This window comes from Panthera onca, chromosome F1 (assembly GCF_046562875.1).
Source record: "Panthera onca isolate mPanOnc1 chromosome F1, mPanOnc1 haplotype 2, whole genome shotgun sequence".
Classification (NCBI taxonomy): domain Eukaryota; kingdom Metazoa; phylum Chordata; class Mammalia; order Carnivora; family Felidae; genus Panthera; species Panthera onca.
Genome location: NC_138355.1, coordinates 70,490,248 through 70,511,271, shown reverse-complemented (window position 1 = coordinate 70,511,271; position 21,024 = coordinate 70,490,248). Strand labels below are relative to the sequence as shown.

The following is a 21,024-nucleotide window of genomic DNA, read 5'->3' as shown; positions in this document are numbered from 1 at the left end:
AGTTTTTAAAAGCTAGAGGAAAAAATAAACAATCTATACGGGAGTACAAAAATAGGAATGAGTATTTCATGTCTGAAACAATTCAAGGCTGAAGGCAATGAGATAACATCTTTAAGTGCTGGAGGAGGAGGAGGAGGAGGAGGAGGAGGAGGAGGAGGAGGAGGAGGAAAAAGCCTGTCCAAGTAGAATTCTAAGTCAATCAAAAACATTTTTTAATGTTTATTTCTGAGAAAAAGGGAGAGAGAGAGACTGTGCACACATGAGGGAGAAGCAGAGGAGACAGGGAGAGTCCGAGCAGACGTCGGTGCTGTCAGCACAGACCCTGATGTGGGGCTCGAACCCACAAACCGTGAGATCATGACCTGAGCTGAAGTCAGACGCTTAACTGACCGAGCCACCCAGGCACCCCTATCAAAAACATCTTTAGGGGCTCCTGGGTGGCTCAGCCGATTAAGCGTCAGACTTCAGCTCAGGTCACAATCTCGCGGTTAGCGGGTTCGAGCCCCGCGTCAGGCTCTGTGTTGACAGCTCAGAGCTTAGAACCTGCTTTGGATTCTGTCTCTCTCTCTCCCCCTCCCCCACTTGCACTCTGTCTCTCTCAAAGATAAATAAACATTTAAAAAGCTTTTTTTTAATCTTTAAAAATTAGGTTGATTCTAGCTCCAGGCAAAGACGGAATAGATATTGCCACTTATCCTTGCACTAGGTACAAGGAAAAACCCTGGAAAAAATATATAAAATAAAAATAAGCAAGCAGATTGGTTAGGGACCTTAAGCCCAAAGCAATGACATGGCAGGGAATCGATTTTTCTATTTCCATGAAAAACACATCACTGGGCTATTGCACTCAATTTGTAGATCGCTTTGGGTGGTTCTGATATCTTAACAACATTAAGTCTTCCAGTCTCTGAACGCAGGCTGTCTTTCCATTTATTTATGTCTTCTTTAATTTGACTGAACAATGATTTGTAGTTTTCAATGTACAAGTTTTGCCTTGCTAAGTTTATTCTTTTTTTTAATAAAAATTTTTTTTCAATCTTTATTTTTCATAAAAAGTATAAGCAAACAGGGGAGGGGCAGAGAGACAGAGTCTGAGGCAGGCTCCCAGCTCCACGCTGTCAGCACAGAGCCCGACACGGGGCTCGAACTCACGGACCACGAGATCATGACCTGAGCCGAGGTCGGACGCTTAACCGACTGAGCCACCCAGGTGCCCTCCCCTCCTTTTTTTTAAATTTTCTTTTTTAAGTTTCTTCTTAAGTAAGCTCTACACCCAACATGGGGCTTGAACTCACGACCCCAAGATCGAGTCGCATGGCTCCACCTACCGAGCCCCCCGGGCCCCTTGCTAAGTTTATTCTTAGGTCTGTTCTTCTTGATGCCACTGTAAGTAGAACTGTTTTTGTAATTTCCTTTTTAGAAAATTATCAGTGTATAGAAACGCAACTGATTTTGTGTTTTCAAGTTTGCTGAACTTGTTCAAAAGCTTCTACAGCTGTTTTGTTTGAGATCTTTAAGGGTTCATGTAAGATCAAAGCATCTGTGAACACAGCTCATTTTGCTGTTTCCTTTACACTTTAGAAGCCTTTTACTCCTTTTCCTTGCCTGACTACATCAGTCAGGAATTTTAATACTAGGCTGAATTAAAGCAGCAAAAGTGGACATTCTTCCTCATTTCTGATATTAGGGGAAAAGTTCTCAATCTCTCACCATGGATCCTGTTAGCTGCGGGGTTTTTTGTATAAGGCCTTTAATATGTTGAGGTAGTTTTCCTGTTCCCAGACTGCTCAGTTTTTATCACAAACGAGTTAGTCTGTGAAATTACGTTTCTACATTTATTGATACGATTAGTGTGATTCTTCTTCTTTAGCCTTTTGATGTGATGAGGACCCTTAATATGCTTTCAGATGGTGAACAAGTCTTTTATAACTGGGACAAATCATACTTGGTACTTGGTAACAGGATCAATCGATTTATCTATCTATCCAATCAATTAATTTGTTATTTCTCTTTTCACCGGTTCTTATTTGTTTGTTTGATTGATTGATTGCCGTTCTCCTTACCAGGCAAATTCATTTCTACTTCTGTGCCTTACCTTCTTTCTTTTTTCTGTAATCAAAAACAACTTCTGCTTTCCTGTTTATCACCTGCATACACAAATTCTCCCAGTGTCACGTTTCCTCGAGTGCTGTCCATTGACTACACACATCAGAATTACCATGAGGGCTTATAAGACATGCAAATGCCCATCCACAGATTTTTAAAAATTCTCCTTAGTGAAGTCTGAGTGGACAACGTCCCGCCCTTGCCGGTGTCTATACCAACACTGGGCTCTCTCTCCACAAGCGCATCCATCTCATTCTACTCAGGCTCTGACACCCGAGGCGGGGTTGATGTTCTCTCCACTTTGTCCCAAGCCCCAACTCTTCGCTCCATGAAGTCTCCAACACCCAACTCAGGGTCACCACGGTTTCCATACCCCACGTGGACACCTAGACCTAATGACTTTAAGACTGAATTTTTCAGGGCACCTGGGTGGGCTCAGTCGGTTAAGCATCTGATTCTTGATTTCGACTTAGGTCATGATCTCATGGTTCATGAGGTGGAGCCCCATGTCTGGGTCTGCACTGTCAGGGCAGAGCTTGCCTGGGATTCTCTCTCTCAAGATAAATGAACATTAAAAAGAAAGAGAAAAGAAGATTGAAGTTTTCTTTTTAATTTTTTTGTTTATTTTTGAGAGACAGAGAGAGAGAGAGAGAGAGAGCGAGTGAGTGACAGCGAGTGCGGGAGAGGGTCAAAGAGAGAGGGAGAGACAGAGAGGGAAACACAGAATCTGAAGCAGGTTCCAGGCTCTGAGCTGTCAGCACAGAGCCTGATGGGGGGCTCAAGCTCATGGACCAAGAGATCATGACCTGAGCTGACATCAGACACCCAACTGACTGAGCCACCCAGGTGCCCCAAGACTGAATTTTTCAAGAAAAAAAAGAGGAAGAGGTAATGCACATTAAAATATGGTTCATCACAGGGTGCCTGGTGGCTCAGTGGGTTAAGCATCCAACTTTGGCTCAGGTCATGATCTCACAGTTCATAGGTTTGAGCCCTGTGTCGGGCTCTGCGCTGACAGCTCAGAGCCTGGAGCCTGTTTTGGATTCTGTGTCCCTCTCTCTCTGTCCCTCTCCAGCTTGCACTCTGTGTGTCTCTCTCAAAAATAAACAAACGTTAAAAAAATACGTGGTTTCATGATATATCTATCTACATCAATACAGTAATTTGGGGACACCTGGGTGGCTCAGTCAGTTAAGCGTCTGACTTTGGCTCAGGTCATGATCTCGCCATTCCTAACTTTGAGCCCAGCGTCAGGCTCTGTGCTGACAGCTTGGAACCTGGAGCCTGTTTGGGATCCTGCGTCTCCGTCTCTCTCATTCCCTCCCCTGCTTGTGCTCTTTCTCAAAAATAAACATTAAAAAAATTAAATTATTAAAAAAATGCAGTAATTTGTTTAGTTTGTGTATGTGTTTGCTTTATAAAAGTAGGACCAGCTAGTATATCATTTTTAGGAACTTGGTTTTTTTTTTTTTTTTTACTTAATGTTTATAAGATTCATCCACTATTATTACATTATCAGCTGTAATTCATGAATCTCTATTACCATATCATTTTCCATTGCGTGGAAAACTGTTTATTCCTTTTCGTGGTAATGTTGGATATTTCTATTTTCTATATATTATAATGAATCTTGCCACTACCTTTCCGAAAAGTGTTCTGGTGACTGTTGGGCAAGACTTTCTCTAAAGGGTAACTGTTAGATTACATAGGGTTTATTTGTAACACAATTTTGTTGCTGTTTATGTATTCTGGACACCAAAACTGTATACATCACACATGTCACAAATTTCCCAGTTTGTAGCAAGTCTTCATATATTTGTCCTGATGTTTGACGAATGGAAGTTTAGCTTTAATATAATTGAGTATGTCAGTCTTTTTACCTGTATGGTACTGCTTTTGAGATCTGGCTTATGAACTCCTTTCTGACAATAAAGTTGTGTAGTTTTTTTTGGATTTAATTATTATGGATTTAATCAACTGGGAGTTAACTTTTGTATCTGGGATGAGACAGGATCCAATTTCATTCCCGTTACTATGTAATATCAACTTTTAGGGCACAATTTATTAAACACTGTTCTCTGTCCCTGTCGATAAGCAGTGTTACGGTTTCACGTAGCAAGGCTGCCTTCTCTTACCGAACCAGTTCCGTACCAGCTCAACGCACCGGCTTCAAGAAGTCTGGGGACAAATCTTTTACGTTATTCAGTAATTCCATCCCTTGGAATACACCCTGGGGAGATTCGTGCCCATATCCACCAGCATTTTTGGGAAACAGTCTCAAAGTCGAAACGACCCAACCGTGAAGCAGAGAACTGAATTCTGTACCGACGACGGAAAGGACTACGGCAACATGCCGCAGCACAGATACAGAGGCACATGTCGAGCAAAGAAAGGGAAGATACAAAAGTGTATGTCCTGTGCAATTCCATCCACACGAAGTTCAGTGAGGGTAAACTGAACGACATTGTCTAGCTTGCAAACTTAAAGGGTGTAGAAGAAAAAGGTAAGGAGGTGGTTACATCAGAAGTCAGGAAATTGACTTTGGCTAGTGGTGAAGCAGTTTGTGACTGGGGAGGCGCATGGGATACTGGCCAGCAGTGTTCACCCCTTCCACGTCGACATCAGTGTTGGCTTTATGAAAAAAAGATGAACTTATTTCTAATGTTTATGTACTTTCTGTAGGTGTATTCCCCTCCCTACTTCCCCCATCATCTCTAAAGAGGTTTTTTTTTTTTTTTTTAAAGTTTGTTTATGTATGTACGTCTGTCTGTCTCCACCCAGTGTGGGGTTTGAGCTCATGACCATGAGATCAAGAGTCACATGATCCTCCGGTCGAGCCAGCCAGGTGCCTCTAAAGAATTTTAAGGAGAATGGAATGATCCTTTTCTTTCAAGTATGTAGAAGTTTCTGGTCCTGCTGCTTTTTTTGCAGCAAGATTTTAAATTTTTTTTTTTCAACGTTTTTAATTTATTTTTGGGACAGAGAGAGACAGAGCATGAACGGGGGAGGGGCAGAGAGAGAGGGAGACACAGAATCGGAAACAGGCTCCAGGCTCCGAGCCATCAGCCCAGAGCCTGACGCGGGGCTCGAACTCACAGACCGTGAGATCGTGACCTGGCTGAAGTCGGACGCTTAACCGACCGCACCACCCAGGCGCCCCTGCAGCAAGATTTTAAATTAAAGATTGGATTTATGGAAAAGAAACACTCAGGTTATCTCTTCTTGAGTAGGTTTTTCCTAGGAATACATACATTTCAACTGAGTTTTCCAATTTGTGGAGCATAACATGCTTATAGTAGTCATTTTTTAATCTCTCATATACAGCTTATCTCCTTTTTAACTTATAATTTTCTTCACTGATCAACTTTACTAGAAGTTTGTATATTTTATTAGTCTTTAAGGAACTAACTTTGGTCTTCAGTGAGTCTCTCTATTGTACCTTAGCTTTATTTTGTTAATTTAATATATGTTTCATTTCCTTCACTTCCCATTTACCTTTTGGGGCTTATTCTCTGGTTTTTCTCATTTCTTAATTGGACTCACAGTTCATAAATTTTCAGCATTTTAGAAAGTAATATAAGTTTTAAAGGCTATGAATCCCACTCTAGCCACCTCTTTAGATACATCCCACAAGTTGATATAGTAGCATAGTGTTGATTCAGTGTTAACTATTTGAATTATGATTTTATTTTGTCGTTAAATTTTATTTATTTTAATTTACATCCAAGTTAGCATATAGTGCAATGATTTCAGGAGTAGAATCCAGTGCTCAACCCAACAAGTGTCTTCCTTGATGCCCCTCGGCCATTTAGCCCATCCCCCTCCCACCACCCCTCCAGCAACCCTCAGTTTGTTCTCTGTCTTTAAGAGTCTCTTAGGTTTTGTCCCCCTCCCTGTTTTTATGTCATTTTTGCTTCCCTTCCCTTCCCTTATGTTCATCTGTTTTGTAGCTTAAAGTCCTCATATGAGTGAAGTCATGGGATATTTGTCTTTCTCTAATTTCACTTAGCATAATACCCTCTAGTTCCATCCATGTAGGTGCAAATGGCAAGATTTCATTCTGATTGCCGAATACTACTCCACTGTGTGTATATGTATATATATTCTTTTTTTTTTTTTTTTTAAATTTTTTTTTCAACGTTTTTTATTTATTTTTGGGACAGAGAGAGACAGAGCATGAACGGGGGAGGGGCAGAGAGAGAGGGAGACACAGAATCTGAAACAGGCTCCAGGCTCCGAGCCATCAGCCCAGAGCCCGACGCGGGGCTCGAACTCACGGACCGCGAGATCGTGACCTGGCTGAAGTCGGACGCTTAACCGACTACGCCACCCAGGCGCCCCTGTATATATATTCTTTATCCATTCATCTGTCGATGGACATTTGGACTCTTTCCATGCTTTGGCTATTGTGGATAGTACTGCTATAAACACGGGGGTGCATGTGCCCCTCAGAAACAGCACACCTGGGGGCACCTGGGCGGCTCAGTCGGTTAAGTGTCCGACTTCGGCTCAGGTCATGATCTCAGGGTTCATGAATCTGAGCCCCTTGTCGAGCTCTGTGCTGACAGCTCAGAGCCTGGAGCCTGCTTTGGATTCTGTGTCTCCCTCTCTCTCTGCGCCTCCCCCACTTGTGCTCTCTGTCTCTCTCTCTCAAAAATAAATAAAATGTAAAAAAAAAACTTAAAACCCCCCCCCAAAACCCAAGAAACAGCACCTATATACCTTGGATAAATACCTAGTAGTGCAATTGCTGGGTCATAGGGTAGTTCTATTTTTAATTTTTTGAGGAACCTCCATACTGTTTTCCACAGTGGCTGCACCAGTTTGCATTCCCACCAGTAGAGCAAAGGAGAGATGATTTTATTTTTTACACAGCTTTTAAAATTTGTCCTTTTTCCTTTTAGAACCAGGGTTTGAACCCAGATTCTTCTGATCTAGAACCCAGCTCATAACCATTATACTATTCTTTTCTTAAGCTTAAAAAAAAATGTTTACTTAGTTTTGAGAGATAGAGCGAGTGAGCAGGGGAAGGGCAGAGAGAAGGAAGACACAGAATCTGAAGCAGGATCCAGGCTCCGAGCTGTCAGCACAGAGCCTGATGTGGGGCCCCAACCCACGAACCCCGAGATCATGACCTGAGCCGAAGTTGGATGCTTAACCGACTGAGTCACCCAGGCGCCCCATAACCATTATTCTTTTGCCATCTGGGTTGTTACTAATCAAATAGTGTCCGTACTCTTTAACATGGCATACAAGGCCCTCTGCATGATCTGGCCCCCACAACCTTTTCTTTAGACTCATTCTCTAAGCTCTAGACCACACTACTAGAATTTGCTCTGTGTTTTGGCCACAAAAGCATTCTTTCACTTCCTTGAACCTGCTCTGCCTTTTCATACTGAGCCCATAATGTGTGCTCTAGCCTCACGCCTTATATAACAGATGAAGTCAATTCTTCAGATTTTAATTAGTAATTACTTCCACAGGGAAGCTAGGTCAATTACCTCAACAATTCGTTCTCATAGCACTAACTCTCCCTACTCATACTTAGGCTGCACACTCCATGAGGACAGGGAGTGTATCTCTATCTGCTTACCACTCTTACCTACCCTCAGCACATGGGATAAGTAATTTTGCAATAAACACTTACTGAATGAAGAAATGAATAAATTCCTGCTACATACCAAGTACTATAGTAGGTTCTAATCAGAAAAAGGTGAAAAACTGCTGCTGCCCCTGGGATCTCACTACGTCATGTCCTTTCTTGCACAATCTCCTAAGAGGGGTCCCTCCCAGCATGGGGCTCACACTCACGACCCCCAGGTCAAGAGAGGCATGCTCCCCTGACTGGGCCAGCCAGGCACTGCTACACGGTGCGCTCTTAACGCCCATGCCCACAAAGAGAACAGGATTTGAGAAGAAATGAGATCATGTGAAGAGAGACACAACTTCTCAACCAGTAAGCTTTTAGTTTCACTGATGTATCTACAAGCTTGTATTACTCATGAAAAAAATATATATCCTGTATATTCTCTAGGAAAAGAAGTCTTTTTTATAGATGATGCATTAGAGAGATATAAGAAACCTCTATATGGGATTCACCAAGGTAGATGATAGAGAAAAAGACTGATAACTGTCCTACTGCTGTTTGGCAAGAGAATATAAAGAAAACCAAATGATGTCATACAACAAACATTAAGGGCTATCATTCTTTTTTTTTTTTTTTTTTTTTTTTTTTTTTAATTTAAGTAATCTCTACACCCAACATGGGGCTCAAACTCACAACCCCAAGATCAAAAGTCACAGGCTCTTCTCACTGAGCCAGCCAGGCACCCCAGGGTTATCATTGTGACTGCAGGTAATGAGCACTTAAAAAACAGGTATGGAACACAACACATACTAATGTCTTCTACTATGCAAAAACGTGCAAATTAAAATAAGCAGCAAGTAACATTTAGGAAGTATATTTCAGCTGTATCAGATTGAGAAAGGTTTTTTTTCCCTGCCCCCGGATAAAGATTTTTTAAAAAGATAATTTCCAGGGTAGATAAGGGTGGGGGGTAAAGAGTACGTGACTATTAAGACAGCAGTCTGACAATACATGTTAAGAGGCTTAAAATGTATCTAGCAGTTTCAGTTTGTATTTCTCTGTGAACGAGGGATGCCATTGACTGTGACTGACATGCTACATTTAGTAAAGGAAAAGCCATCTGCAAATGGTGAATATTGTCATTAGCTCATTTAAAAATACCAAATATACCTTCAGGGAATGAATCTGGTTGGATACATAACAAAAGGATTAAATGCTCTTATTTTGGATGACTTTTGGCTCTGTGCTCTGTATCTTTTAGAAAAATGTAAAAATGTAACCAGGAAACTATGAAGGAAATAAATCTAACATGCAGAAAAACGTATGCGATGACAGGAAGACAAGGTTAGAGCATACAGGAGATGGTGTGATAGTAAAAATAATTCCAGGCGCACAGCTATGTACTGGGTAAAATAGGTAACCTCTCTGGGCCTGGACCTCCTCACCTGTAGAGTGAGGGGATTAGTCTGAATTGTTACATTCCCTGTGCTTAATTATTTATAATTTGGGGCAGTTATAATAAGAACCCCCCCCCCCCTTGTTTTTAAAGTAAGTGGGGGAGGGGCAGAGAGAGAAGGAAAGAGAGAATCCCAAGCAGGTTCTGCACGCAGGCTCAGACTCAGGAACCTTGAGATCGTGACCCAAGTCAAAAATCAAGAGTCGGATGTTGGGGCGCCTGGGTGGCTCAGTCGGTTGAGCGTCTGACTTCGGCTCAGGTCATGATCTCACTGTTTGTGGGTTCGAGCCCCGCGTCGGGCTCTGTGCTGACAGCTCGAAGCCTGGAACCTGCTTCAGATTCTCTGTCTCCCTCTCTCTGCCCCTCCCCTGCTCACGCTCTGTGTCTGTCTCAGAAATAAAATAAACATAAAAAAAAAAAAAGAAAGAGAGAGTCGGACGCTTAATGAACTGAATGACCCAGGCGGCCCTGAAGAGGAACTTTTCAATAAAACAGAGAAGTGCAGGTTTTCTATAACGAAGAGTCACTCAGCTGCGTATGGATAGGTCACATCTGTGACACGTCTGTGTGTCCTCCACCCAGACCAAGTGTGAAACCAGGAATTACCTTTCAGTGCGCTCTCGTTCTTCCTCTGGGAACGGCTTCTGCTTTTTCTTGGTCTGTTCTTCCAACAGCCAACTTTTCCTCTTCAACCCCTTCTTCTGTTCTGGACTCAGGTTCACGCTCTGGACAACAGCCTCGATGACATCCGTAACGGTGTCAGGACGGAAGGGCGCCGCTGCTCTCTCCTCGCCTTCGCTCAGCTCGGGGCCGACCAACTGGGCGGCCTGGAAGGCTTGCATCGACACCACGGCCTGGAGGGGGCATTTCCGAGGTCGGCCTGGTCTGCGTTTCACGAAGTTGTTCCCTGTCCTGGCCTGTCTTTGCAGTTTTTTGGCTTTTAGTATTTTGTTGACATGGTCCAGGTTTTTCTTGGTGGCCAGGATTTTGTCGTAATTGCACATTTTCCGAGCTTGGCGCTGCATGGCTTCCACTACGCTCCTCTTGATGTGCGGGGGCGAACGGCTGCTCGGCAACTTTTCGGAGAGGAGTGAGATGCTACCACTGCAGGAGTCGCCGGGGACCGCAGGCACGAGAAGGCTGTCTGGTCTCCCCGGGGCTCGCTCCTTGCCGTGGCTGTGGCCCGGACTGGAGGAAGGCGGCACAGAGGCGGATGTGATCGCGGCCTCGACGTTCTTCCCCAGGGGCGCCTGGTCCTCATGTTGTACCATCCGCTGCAGCAGACTGTCCACGGAGTCGTCCCCAGGAGCGGTCGCTCTCGGACTTCGAGAGGAAACGCCATTCACTAAATGAGGTGACAGATCACACGCAGAAGAAAAACGAACACAGCCAGTCATTTAAACGACTCTTTACACGGAAGAAAAGGAGCACTGCTCCATCTGTCCTCACAACATCACACATCCTAAGACCATGTGCGGTTCTCTCTCCCAGGCAAGTTGGTGGTTTACTTTCCTGAATCGGGCCTATATGACAGTCAGATTCTCAGGAACTTCAAAACTGGCCTATGCCTCCCTATTACCAGTGAGTTAAAAAGCAACAACAATAACGCTCGCTCTCTGAGATGAGGACCAGGAATGAATTGTTTATTTCTTCAGAAATGAAGGTCCATTTGAGTTAGGAGACTCGACAGTTAAACGCCGGACAAAGGGGCGCCTGGGTGGCTCAGTCGGTTAAGCATCCGACTTCGGCTCAGGTCACGATATCGCGGTATGTGAGTTCGAGCCCCGCGTCGGGCTCTGTGCTGACTGCTCGGAGCCTGGAGGCTGTTTCAGATTCTGTGTCTCCCTCTCTCTCTGACCCTCCCCCGTTCATGCTCTGTCTCTCTCTGTCTTGAAAATAAATAAATGTTAAAAAAATAATAATAATAAAAATTAAAAAAACAAAACAAAAAAAAAAAAAACGCCGGACAAAGACCTTCCACTTAACCCTTGTTACCTTAGTGGCCCAGGGACTTGGTGATCTTTGTCTCCTCGGATACCACTCAGCGCATTTTCGTGACTATACTTCATGTGGGAAAGGCTCCCGCTCCTCTGGCCAGCCATGTTAGTTTCACAGTCTTTGTAAACATCGAATTGTAATAGGCCTACTTCCCAAGATGCCTCGTTGTCTCCTACTAATGATCACAGGTAATGCTTCTCCAAAATTGATGGATGCATATCCTGTCTATCTGAGTTTAAAATGTGGTAGGATTCTAGGGGCTACTGTACAAGCCCCCGGCATTCCAGATTCCAATCAGATTACACTGGACTTTTTCTCCAATTACCAATAACTTCCTTCAAATAATATCCAGTAGTACTGTTTAAATTCAAACTCTCAGTGACATTTTATATCCCTAATTTTTAAAATCCGGCCTCCACTGTTTCTCTGATAACCCACTTTCTCTCCCCATTCCTCAGCTCCATCAGCGTTAGCCGTAGAGGCCCCTCAGCCCCAGTACTGCAGTGTTACCTTCTACATTTACTTGCCCACGGGGGACACGTTCGTTCTCATAGTTTCCACGATCAGAACACACGTGCTAATCTTCACTTTTATCTGAAGGTCACCAGAATGAGGACTGTCCCCTTCTCACTCTCTGGCCCGAGCGCTTCTCTCCTTGATGCAGGCCTCCCTGCTCCCTTTGACGGTTCATTCAATAGCACGTACATTCTGGTGTCTCCCCAGTCTCTCTCTTCTGCGTAACACCTGTTTTTCTACTTCTCTACTTTTGCATGTTTCATAGATCTCTCGTACTCCTGTTCGTTACCTCCTCCCTCAACCTTGTTCCTCCAAAGCGCCAAGCTCAGTGACTGGTAACATAAAGCCAGCTCTTCAACATTATATACACAGAGCACCAATCACGTGCCAGGGATTTTGTCAGCCAAGCTCAGGCCACATCGTCTGTCATTTCTCCTCTACTCTCCCCACAACTCAAAACGTTTGACTTTACGTTCGTCTGGCCTCTTGAACCTATCCATTGCCTTCACACCACCACGGCCCCTCCATACCCAGCTAATCTTGCCTCCCTGCCCGAAAGCAACAGCCCAGCTGCTTGTAGAGCTATTACAACCTGTACATACACAACTCTTTTACTAATTCTCCCTTCAAGGAGTAGGATCTAGGGGCACCTGGGGGGCTCAGTCGGTTAGGCGTCTGACTTTGGCTCAGGTCACGATCTCACAGTTTGTGAGTTTGAGCCCCCACGTCAGGCTCTGTGCTGACAGCTCAGAGCCTGGAACCTGGTTTGGAATCTGTGTCTCCCTCTCTCTCTGCCTCTCCCCCACTCATGCTCTGTCTCTCTCTCTCAAAAATAAATAAACATTAAAAAAATTTTTTTAAAAAGGGGTAGGATCTAATGCCTCTCCTCTTGAATATATGTTGCCCTTGGTGAGCTGCTTCTAGCAAAGAGAAGTCGATAGAGGTAAGAATATGGTGATTTCTAAGGTTGGGCTAGAAAAGGCAGGACACATTCCACCTGAGTTTCTCTGAAACCTCTGCTCTGGGAACCCAGCTTCCACATTGTAAGTAAGTTCAGGCAATCTACTGTCACGTTTCCCAATAGATCCCGCTAAGGTCGTAGCCAATAGCTTTCATAACAGTGACTGCACTCATTAGTATTATCATATACTCTTTTAGTGTATTTAAGTAAATTATCCCTTTGGCTTTGCTTCAAAACAGTTCATGGATGGGCCATAAGATATCCTGTACAAAACTGTTTTCCTACGGTTGTTTATATATCTCAATTACTACACACATAGTCTCTACACATATTTCATTTCTTTGAATATCCCTGGAAGGTTAGACACTCAGGTTTATGCCAAATAGGAATTAAATTTGCATTTGGCTGTGGAAGAACTCAGGGCCCTACTACTCTACAACAAATTTTCATTGATTTTTTTTTCTGGGTTCCACAGGCAGTGTGAGACAGGAGGTGACACAGAGCATGTGTGTGGAGAGGAGCTCCTTTTCGGGCTCTGCCCAAAGCCAAACTGAAACAAGGAACCACCAGGTTCTTCTGTGGCGGCTCTGTTTCTATTTGCTCTCATCCTGGTAAATGTCACCTTCAGGGAGCGCCAGATTTACGCCGGGAAATCTGACGGGGACTTCTGTGCTGCTAGAGTCTTAGGCTTTGTCCTTTGTCTCTCGCACCTGGATGTTTCCCAGTAATCAGGCTCTCACCACACCAGGCAGATGTCAAGCAGCTGTAATACTCCTAATTCCTGTTAATCAAGTTTTCTGAAAGTTTCTGGTTTCCTGTCTACTTACTTCAAATTTCAGCAATGTTTTAAGAAATATTTTCCATATTTTATCTAGTATTTTTAGTTTTAAGTACCGAGAAGCATATCTGTTGGCTCTGTACATCTCCTCTGCCTCCCTGCTGGAAGCAAAGCTCAAATCCGTACCAGGGTCACCTGAACTCAGCCAGCACCTTCTCAAGCAGCCAAACTGCTCTAACTCCACCTGCAAAGTGCTTTTATAAAACTCGTTTTCCCAATTACTTAACACTTTCTGTCCACATGTTTCTTGACCTCTTTGTGACATCTGACATTAAGAGGTTTCCATTACATGTACTCTGTGATTTTTCTACATAAAAAATCTATTTAAAACTTGTATGTTATCACCGATCTCTTTTCTTCCGCTTCCCTCGAAAGCGAATGTTTCTTAAACCTGCATTCCTGCCATCCTCCCAAGTGGTATCTTCTTGCTGGGTAATCTCACTGGCTGCCAGATTAAAGTTCGTATTACCTACTGTTAGGCCTGCGCCTCTACCAGAGATGCCTCTCAAACTACAAGCCGCCACTTCCGAACGGCCAATTAACATCTCCACCCCAACGGTCCAAACACTGTTCAATTTTAACATATCCCAACCTGAAGCCATTATCAATGCATTTCTCCACACATTTCTTGTCACATCCCACTCTCTACATTGTAATGCTGTAGAGTTTTCCCAAAATGTGTACGCGGTAGACTGAGCCATTATTCATAAATATTTGCTGCCCTGCCTTCAATGACACTATACACCCGACACTTCCTCGACGTGAGACTTAACCATGCGATCTGCTTTAGCGCTGAAATGTGAGGAGTAACAGTTAGCTCTGGGCAGAAACTTTAAGAGCTGGTCAGTGCGTTGTATGAACCTTCACCCTTTTCCACACGACCAGCAACGCTCCAGATAGAGGCTGGGTTACACAAGGTCCTAGAAGGAAGACAACGCAGAACAGACCCATTATGGTCACACAGCGTGAACAAAAAGTAACAACACTTTGCTGTTTCAAGCCACCGAAATGTGGGACTTTTTTTAGCACTGCAAAACCTATCCTATTTTGAACTGCACAACGTATCAAATAATTTCTATCTTCCTGTTCAAAATCCTCTAGTGGCTCCCAACTGCCTCTACAGTAAAGTCTCAATTCCTTCAAATGAAAAAACAACCCAAAAAACCCCCTATGCCATGTGGGTTATTACTTTTATAGCTTCATGTTCAACCACAATCAACACATAATATCCCTCACATGCTAGTCATCTCAAATAACGTGCTGCTCTCCAAAAACAGCATTCCATTTTATGGTTTTGTGCTTTTCTTCGGACATGTTATTGTCAGTGTGTTAAACACATTCTTACTGTTTACCCACTCACGTACTCAAATTACAGTAGTATTATGTGTCACATCTTCAGGGATGTTGTCTTCTTCTTTTTTTTTATTTATTTTGAGAGACAGAGAGAGAGGGAGACCGCACATGCGCACCCGAGTAGGGGAGGGACAGAGAGACAGAATCCCAAGCAGGCTTACTAGCACCGTCAGTGTGGAGCCCAACGCGGGGCTGGAACCCACGAACCGCGAGATCACGACCTGAGCCAAAAGCAAGAGCCGGCTGCTCAACCCACTGAGCTGCCCAGGCGCCCCAGGGATGTCTCCTTTAGTCACCACGCATGTGGTAAGTGCTCGAGGTGCCTACACCGACCGGTCCGTTACAGAATTTAACCCACCTTTTAAGTTCCAATCCACACTGCCTTAGCGCACCCACAGTCCCTCACCTCAACACAACTTGTAAAATCTTTATTTTCCTGTCTGCCTACTCTTGAACCTAGTCATTTTGAACGATTTCCTCTGGATCACATCCAAATCACTGCAGGTCTGGGAGTGAGCCCACCCGGACTCAGGGAGACTGGGGGGGCTCCGCACTGTGTCAGTCTGCACTGTGGCCCCCTCGCGCGTCCTAGAGTCACTTCTGTCTCGTCCACAATGATGTCTTGTAAGTAAATGTAAGCTGTGATTTCCGCGAGAAGCTTATTGCGTCGTGCGGGAAGTCCGCTCACAAGTAGCAGACGGGAGAGTCGGGTCAGAGTCCGTCCGTGCAACAGGGGGACTTGCCTGTGGACGAAGTGCTCTCCGAGGACGACCGCTTCCGGGCAGGGCTGCTGCTCGTGCTCTCGGACAGTCGCTGGGAAGACTTCTCTGAGGTTGGCTGGGAACCTGGAGAGACAGGAAAGGCCAGGAATCACAGGGAAACTCACGTCTAAGCACAATTTCAAACGATTGTGTGTCAGAACTAGACTACTTGAGTTGCTGTCATCACCACTCCCAGCAGCCATACAACTTGCGAGCGGACGGGGAGTGGACGAAAAGCAGGGAGAAGCCACACCGCGTGCTGCCAGCACAGCCTCACGGGCCTCTCCCACGTCAATTTCTCCTGTCAGGTTACACAGGGAAAACGATTTTAGAGGGAGAATGAACGGAATTCATGTTTGTTCTGGCGCATCACCACCAGGAAACACATCATCGAGATATTTATCGATAAAAGTCACCGGCAGGACTACAATCACACCTGTTCCTGATTGTCAGTTCGCATTCATCCCAGAAACCGACGGACAAAATGTACAGTGCAATTAATTAGGAACAACTGATGTGAGAAAAGCAGGTCCAACCTGAGCGTTTCATTTGACAGAATCAGAGTTGGATCTTAAACCTGTGAGGTCACCTTCACACTCTGTGTGTTTCCCCTATAGCATATTCTGCAAGGACTGCTAACTTATGTAGGAAACAGAGCAAACGTACTTTAAAGCTGTACGCTTGAGGTTCCTTCGTTATATACGTAAGAGCTCTTAAGGACAAAGAAACTCGATTTCCTTTCAAAAGTCACATACTCAATGTTAACCAAAACCCCTATCAATGCGGCATAATTTAACACATCTCTTACTCAAGAGAAAAATATGTTGTTCAGGAAAGATTCTTCTTCTGAATAAAATATACTTGGTTCTGATACTGGATTCTTTAGAACCAAAAAAGCCAGCTGTTGAGAATACATAATAAATGTCTATATCACGTTGGTCAAAAAAACTAGCAGTACTCTGAAATGTTCACTTTGCACTTGAAAGAAGTTACAAATAGAAAGCCTATGCATAACTGTAGTACAACTGTAGTACAAAAGTATCAGAAATCAAATACCTGAATATGAGATTTTTAAGATCCACCTCTAAACGAAGAGTGAACTCCTTGATGGAGATGTGACTAAGTGAGCAAAGAACAACCTGGGGACAGAACTGAATGGAGCCACGTTTCTAGTGTTTCCCTTTCTCTGACACAGATAATAATAAACCGTGAGCTTTGTTCTAATTATGTATTATCATAAACCACATCATTGTAAATCCTCTCTGAGTCTTGCTCAGGCGAGACAGAAGGCTCTGTGCTGCCATTCAACAGTAACAAGTTAGGTTCTCGGGAAACTGGTATTGTAACAATACATCCTACTTCCCCAACACAGACATGACCAATGTGAGATCTATTCAAGAAGCAAGACTGTTTATCCTTGAATCTTAAAAATAAATACAAAGGGATTTTAAAAACTGACAGTACAATGAATCCACCCTAGATTGTGGTTGAGATAAGATTTCCATTAAAGAGTTAAATACCACAAAAGTATCTTTTTCAATAAAGATTTTACTTTTAAGTAATCTCTGCACCCAACATGGGGCTCGAACTCACAGCCCTGAGATCAAGAGTTGCACGCTCCACTGACTGAGCCAGACAGGCGCCACCCCCCCCCTCCCCCCCGCAATAAAAATATCTAAGAGGTAAAAGCCCAGGCATCAGTGAAGACATACCTTAGTAAGTATTAATATTGAGGGGTGCCTGGGTGGCTCAGTCGGTTATTCCGGCTTTGGCTCAGGTCATGATCTTATGGTTCGTGAGTTCGAGCCCCACGTCGGGCTCTGTACTGACAGCTCATAGCCTGGAGCCTGCTTTGGATTCTGTGTGTCCCTCTCTCTCTCTGCCCCTCCCATGCTAATGCTCTCTCTCTGTCTCTCTCTCTCAATAATAAACGTTAAAAAAAATTAAAAAAAAAAAAAAAGTATTAACACTGAAAAATTCATACACTGGATGGATAACTACTTCCTACTGAGACACAGAGCCAAGACAGAAGACAACAGTGGCCAAGAAGCTTGAGACATCAGAGGCCTCTCTTTACCGTTATTCTGCTGAATGCTCAATCTTGGACTAACAACTAGGGAAAGGAGTGGTTGCAGAGCACTTTTTATAAAGTCTTCTCTCTCAGTCATAAACGAACATTCATCGAGTCCAGTTTATACGCTTGCTTCTACGCTAGACATTGTGGAGGCAGGAGGAGAGAGAGAAAAATATTTTGAAAGTCTCTGCCCTTAAGGAGCTTATCGAAGGTCTTGAATGTCATCACGTGCACTTCAGATGGCGTTTGTGCCATCCGTGCTGGAGCTCTGTCTTCAGTTTCCACGCTAGGTGGTAATGTTTCCCAAATTTCTTGGTCATCTTCCAGAAAGTCTTGATGAAGGCTTCAACGGTACCTCTGAGCATCAGGATATCCTGAGAATCACCCTGCCTGGCCTCGCCGCCCTCAGGGTCAAAGAGGGACCCGGCACCTTCCTCCAAGCTCCTCCTTTGGTGGCATCTGGCGCTGCACAGGAGGCAGGAGGAGGTGGCACGGGGGTCAGATCCCTGGAGATCATTACTGGCAGCACCGTACGGCGATTCCTGAGAAACTGAAACAACTGAGACAGAGGTGGCTTAGCTCACCTAGCTTCTGAGCCACTTTTCATTTCCTGAAAGTACTGGAGGCTGGCGGCCTATTCTTAGGATTTAACAGGAGACTGGAATGAAACTTCATTCAGGATGTTTTTCACTTTTCATTTGTAAAAGTCTGTTTGAATTCCCTTTTCATAAAAAGCAGAGATGGTCTTAATATTTCATATTTCAGGGGAAAAAAAATGTATCCCTGAGATACAGTTCCCTAGGGCTTGGTAGTCATGAGATCAGATCCTGGTATTTTGCTAAAAAAATGTTGGTCATAGGACAGTAAGAGGATGAGAAATCTGGGGGGAAAAACCCTACCTAATGATAGAAAGCAACCAAAATTAAGACTGGAAAATGATGATAGAAGCTTGTATGTAAGAGGCAGCAACCTGTTAAAGATGTTGAAACTGGCCTAACAGCAGAAATTGGGTGAGATTTGCAAACGTTATCTCCAACACTGCCAAAAATGTACTATTTCATAAGTGCCATGTGCAGCTGGGTGGCCGGGGGAGAGCAAGCTAACGCCCGGACAGAACAAGAATGTCCATTTCAAGGGAGAAGAACATATCCACATTTCGAAACCTAAGGCGGAGTGCTGTGCACAGCTGTGCGTGGCGCAGTGTTAGGTACATCACCAAAGGTGCCCTGACTTTGAGTCCTGGCTCTGCTATAATTAAGACTTTTAAGATCTTGGCAAGTCAATGCACTTGAACGTTGGTCTGAGAAAGCACTCGAACTCACTCGGCTGATGCGAGTTTCAAAGTGAGGTAACGCAAGCAATTGAAAGGGTTTTTATAAACATTATGCTCTCATACGTAAATTGGCTCCTTAGGTTCATCATAAATTTTTAGACCTTAATTACTTAATAATGTCACTGATGCGTAGGCAACTATTCAAAATAAAAAGAAAAATGAAACAAGGGCAAGGACTTATGCCCACTTGGGAAGTGGAACTAATTTAGGGTCTCCAGCATTATTCCTAAGCATAAAGAAGTACCCCCAACTGGGAAGCACTGGTAGGACAGGCACCTCCCAGGCTGGTCGGCACCTGCAAGGTGGTAAAAGCTCCTGGAAAGTGAATCTTCTAATCCGCCGACTCTTCACCACACCTCCTTCAGGGTCACGGCCGCGCTCTGGATTCCATCGGTGAAACCCGATGTGCCCACGGCGACCGGGCGCCAGTGCAGCTCTGGACGGGGAGGGGAGGGCACCGCCGTCTGCTTGCCCCGCTTACTCTCTTCTCTACTCGCTTCGGCCACGCCACGGTGGGACTCCTCAGGACAGTGACTGCCTTGTCGCTGTCTCCACCACGCGACGCGTGGTTGCTCCCGTGTCATCAGCGGTCATTTCAGATCTGCCTGGAGGGTTGTGAGAACACTCTGCACTCCTTACAGGACAAGAGGGTCTATATGGATTTCAGTTCGAGACAATGTGATACTTCGTCAAAGAATACACACGGAGACTACCTATGATTTTACGTATCAGAGAGTTCCCATCGGTTCTCATGTCGATATAGCACGAAGCCAAATAATTAAGTACTTCAGAAGTGAACAGAATCGAAGTGGTAATTCCGCAACTGACAAACGACTGGGTAGAAACACTACTGAGTAACTCGTTACTCAGACCTCTGACAGCTTCAGAGATATGTTTAGAGCTTCCACACACATAAATGAAGCAGAAGTTATAAGTAAATCACCAAGAAAGCAACCAAATAAAATTGGACTTCAGCATAAATGTAAGGTGATTACTACAAGTATTCTTTTTCTTCAGCTAGAAAACTAGAGGTCTTCGTGGAAAAAAGAAGGCAGACCATCAGCAAGGAGGGAAACAAAAAAAGGGACTATCATAAATTGGGAAAATAATAAGGGAACTAAGAATTAAAAACAAACTTAGAAATGTGAGGGAAGCTTGAAGTGGTTTTGACCGTAGAGTCTCTGGATTTTTCCTGGCCATTATTCTCTGAGCTTTTAAACATAAAGGCAGGTTTTGAGGAAACACCTTTGACAAAGAAGACAAAAAGGGGGAAAGATGGTACTTCTACAGCAAAACCATAGGGTGACATCATGGGTAAGAATGTCAGAAAGTGGAGAAAACAAAAAAGGACACAACTGGATTTAAATGGATAAGAACCTGGAAATCTTTTCACTATATATAAAAATGGGTGGAAACCAAGCAGCTGTTCTGAAGTTGATTTGTCACAAGAGATCTCGGTGTCTACACAGGAGGAACTGAAACCTATCTAAGATAAAAAAGAAAGAGTACGTTTTCAGATGTCTGGGTGTGAGGACGGAGTCAAATGGGCAGAGACGTCAGCAGAAAAAGAGACAATTCCCACTGATCGTGGTGTCTGTTGGGAAAAAGGTATCACCAAGCAAAAACGAGAGCAATAATTCAACCTCACTACTTCATTGAAGCCCCGAGTACCTACCCTAGGCTAAAAAACGAGGGAATTTCCAAACGCAAATTAACAAAAGAACACAGTGAATGAAACCAACAGCTGCTTGGATAAAACATGTATTTCTTTAGTGTAAGTCCACTATGAAAACTTTCGAAACTTATTATAGTTACGAATTCTGGTCACACTCTGTTGGGAGATCAGCACTAAAGACCCAAGTAACCAGGGAATGGTTTGGGTGAGCAGATTGTCTGCTGTTTCCAATGCTAGAAATATCGTTGGGTAAGCCATGGAAAAACAGATTAAGTGTGCTAGATTTGGAAGGATACCATGCTGAAGCCAGTTTACAGACGATACACATTTATTTTAAAATCACATATTTAAAACTAGTTTCTAACA

At 44.0% G+C, this 21,024-nt stretch overlaps 1 protein-coding gene across 8 annotated transcripts in view; it reads right to left on the bottom strand.

Annotated features, from left to right (window-relative positions):
* The window catches only part of ASH1L (ASH1 like histone lysine methyltransferase), a 191,092-nt gene that overhangs the window by 92,155 nt on the left and 77,913 nt on the right, over positions 1-21,024 (bottom strand). For all 8 annotated transcript variants that reach the window (XM_081791976.1, XM_081791978.1, XM_081791979.1 and 5 more), the window contains exons 4-5: positions 15,559-15,660; positions 9,756-10,494 (exon numbers count right to left, since the gene is read on the bottom strand). In XM_081791976.1, the coding sequence (XP_081648102.1) occupies positions 9,756-10,494; positions 15,559-15,660 (841 nt within the window). The remainder of the gene's footprint in view (positions 1-9,755; positions 10,495-15,558; positions 15,661-21,024) is intronic.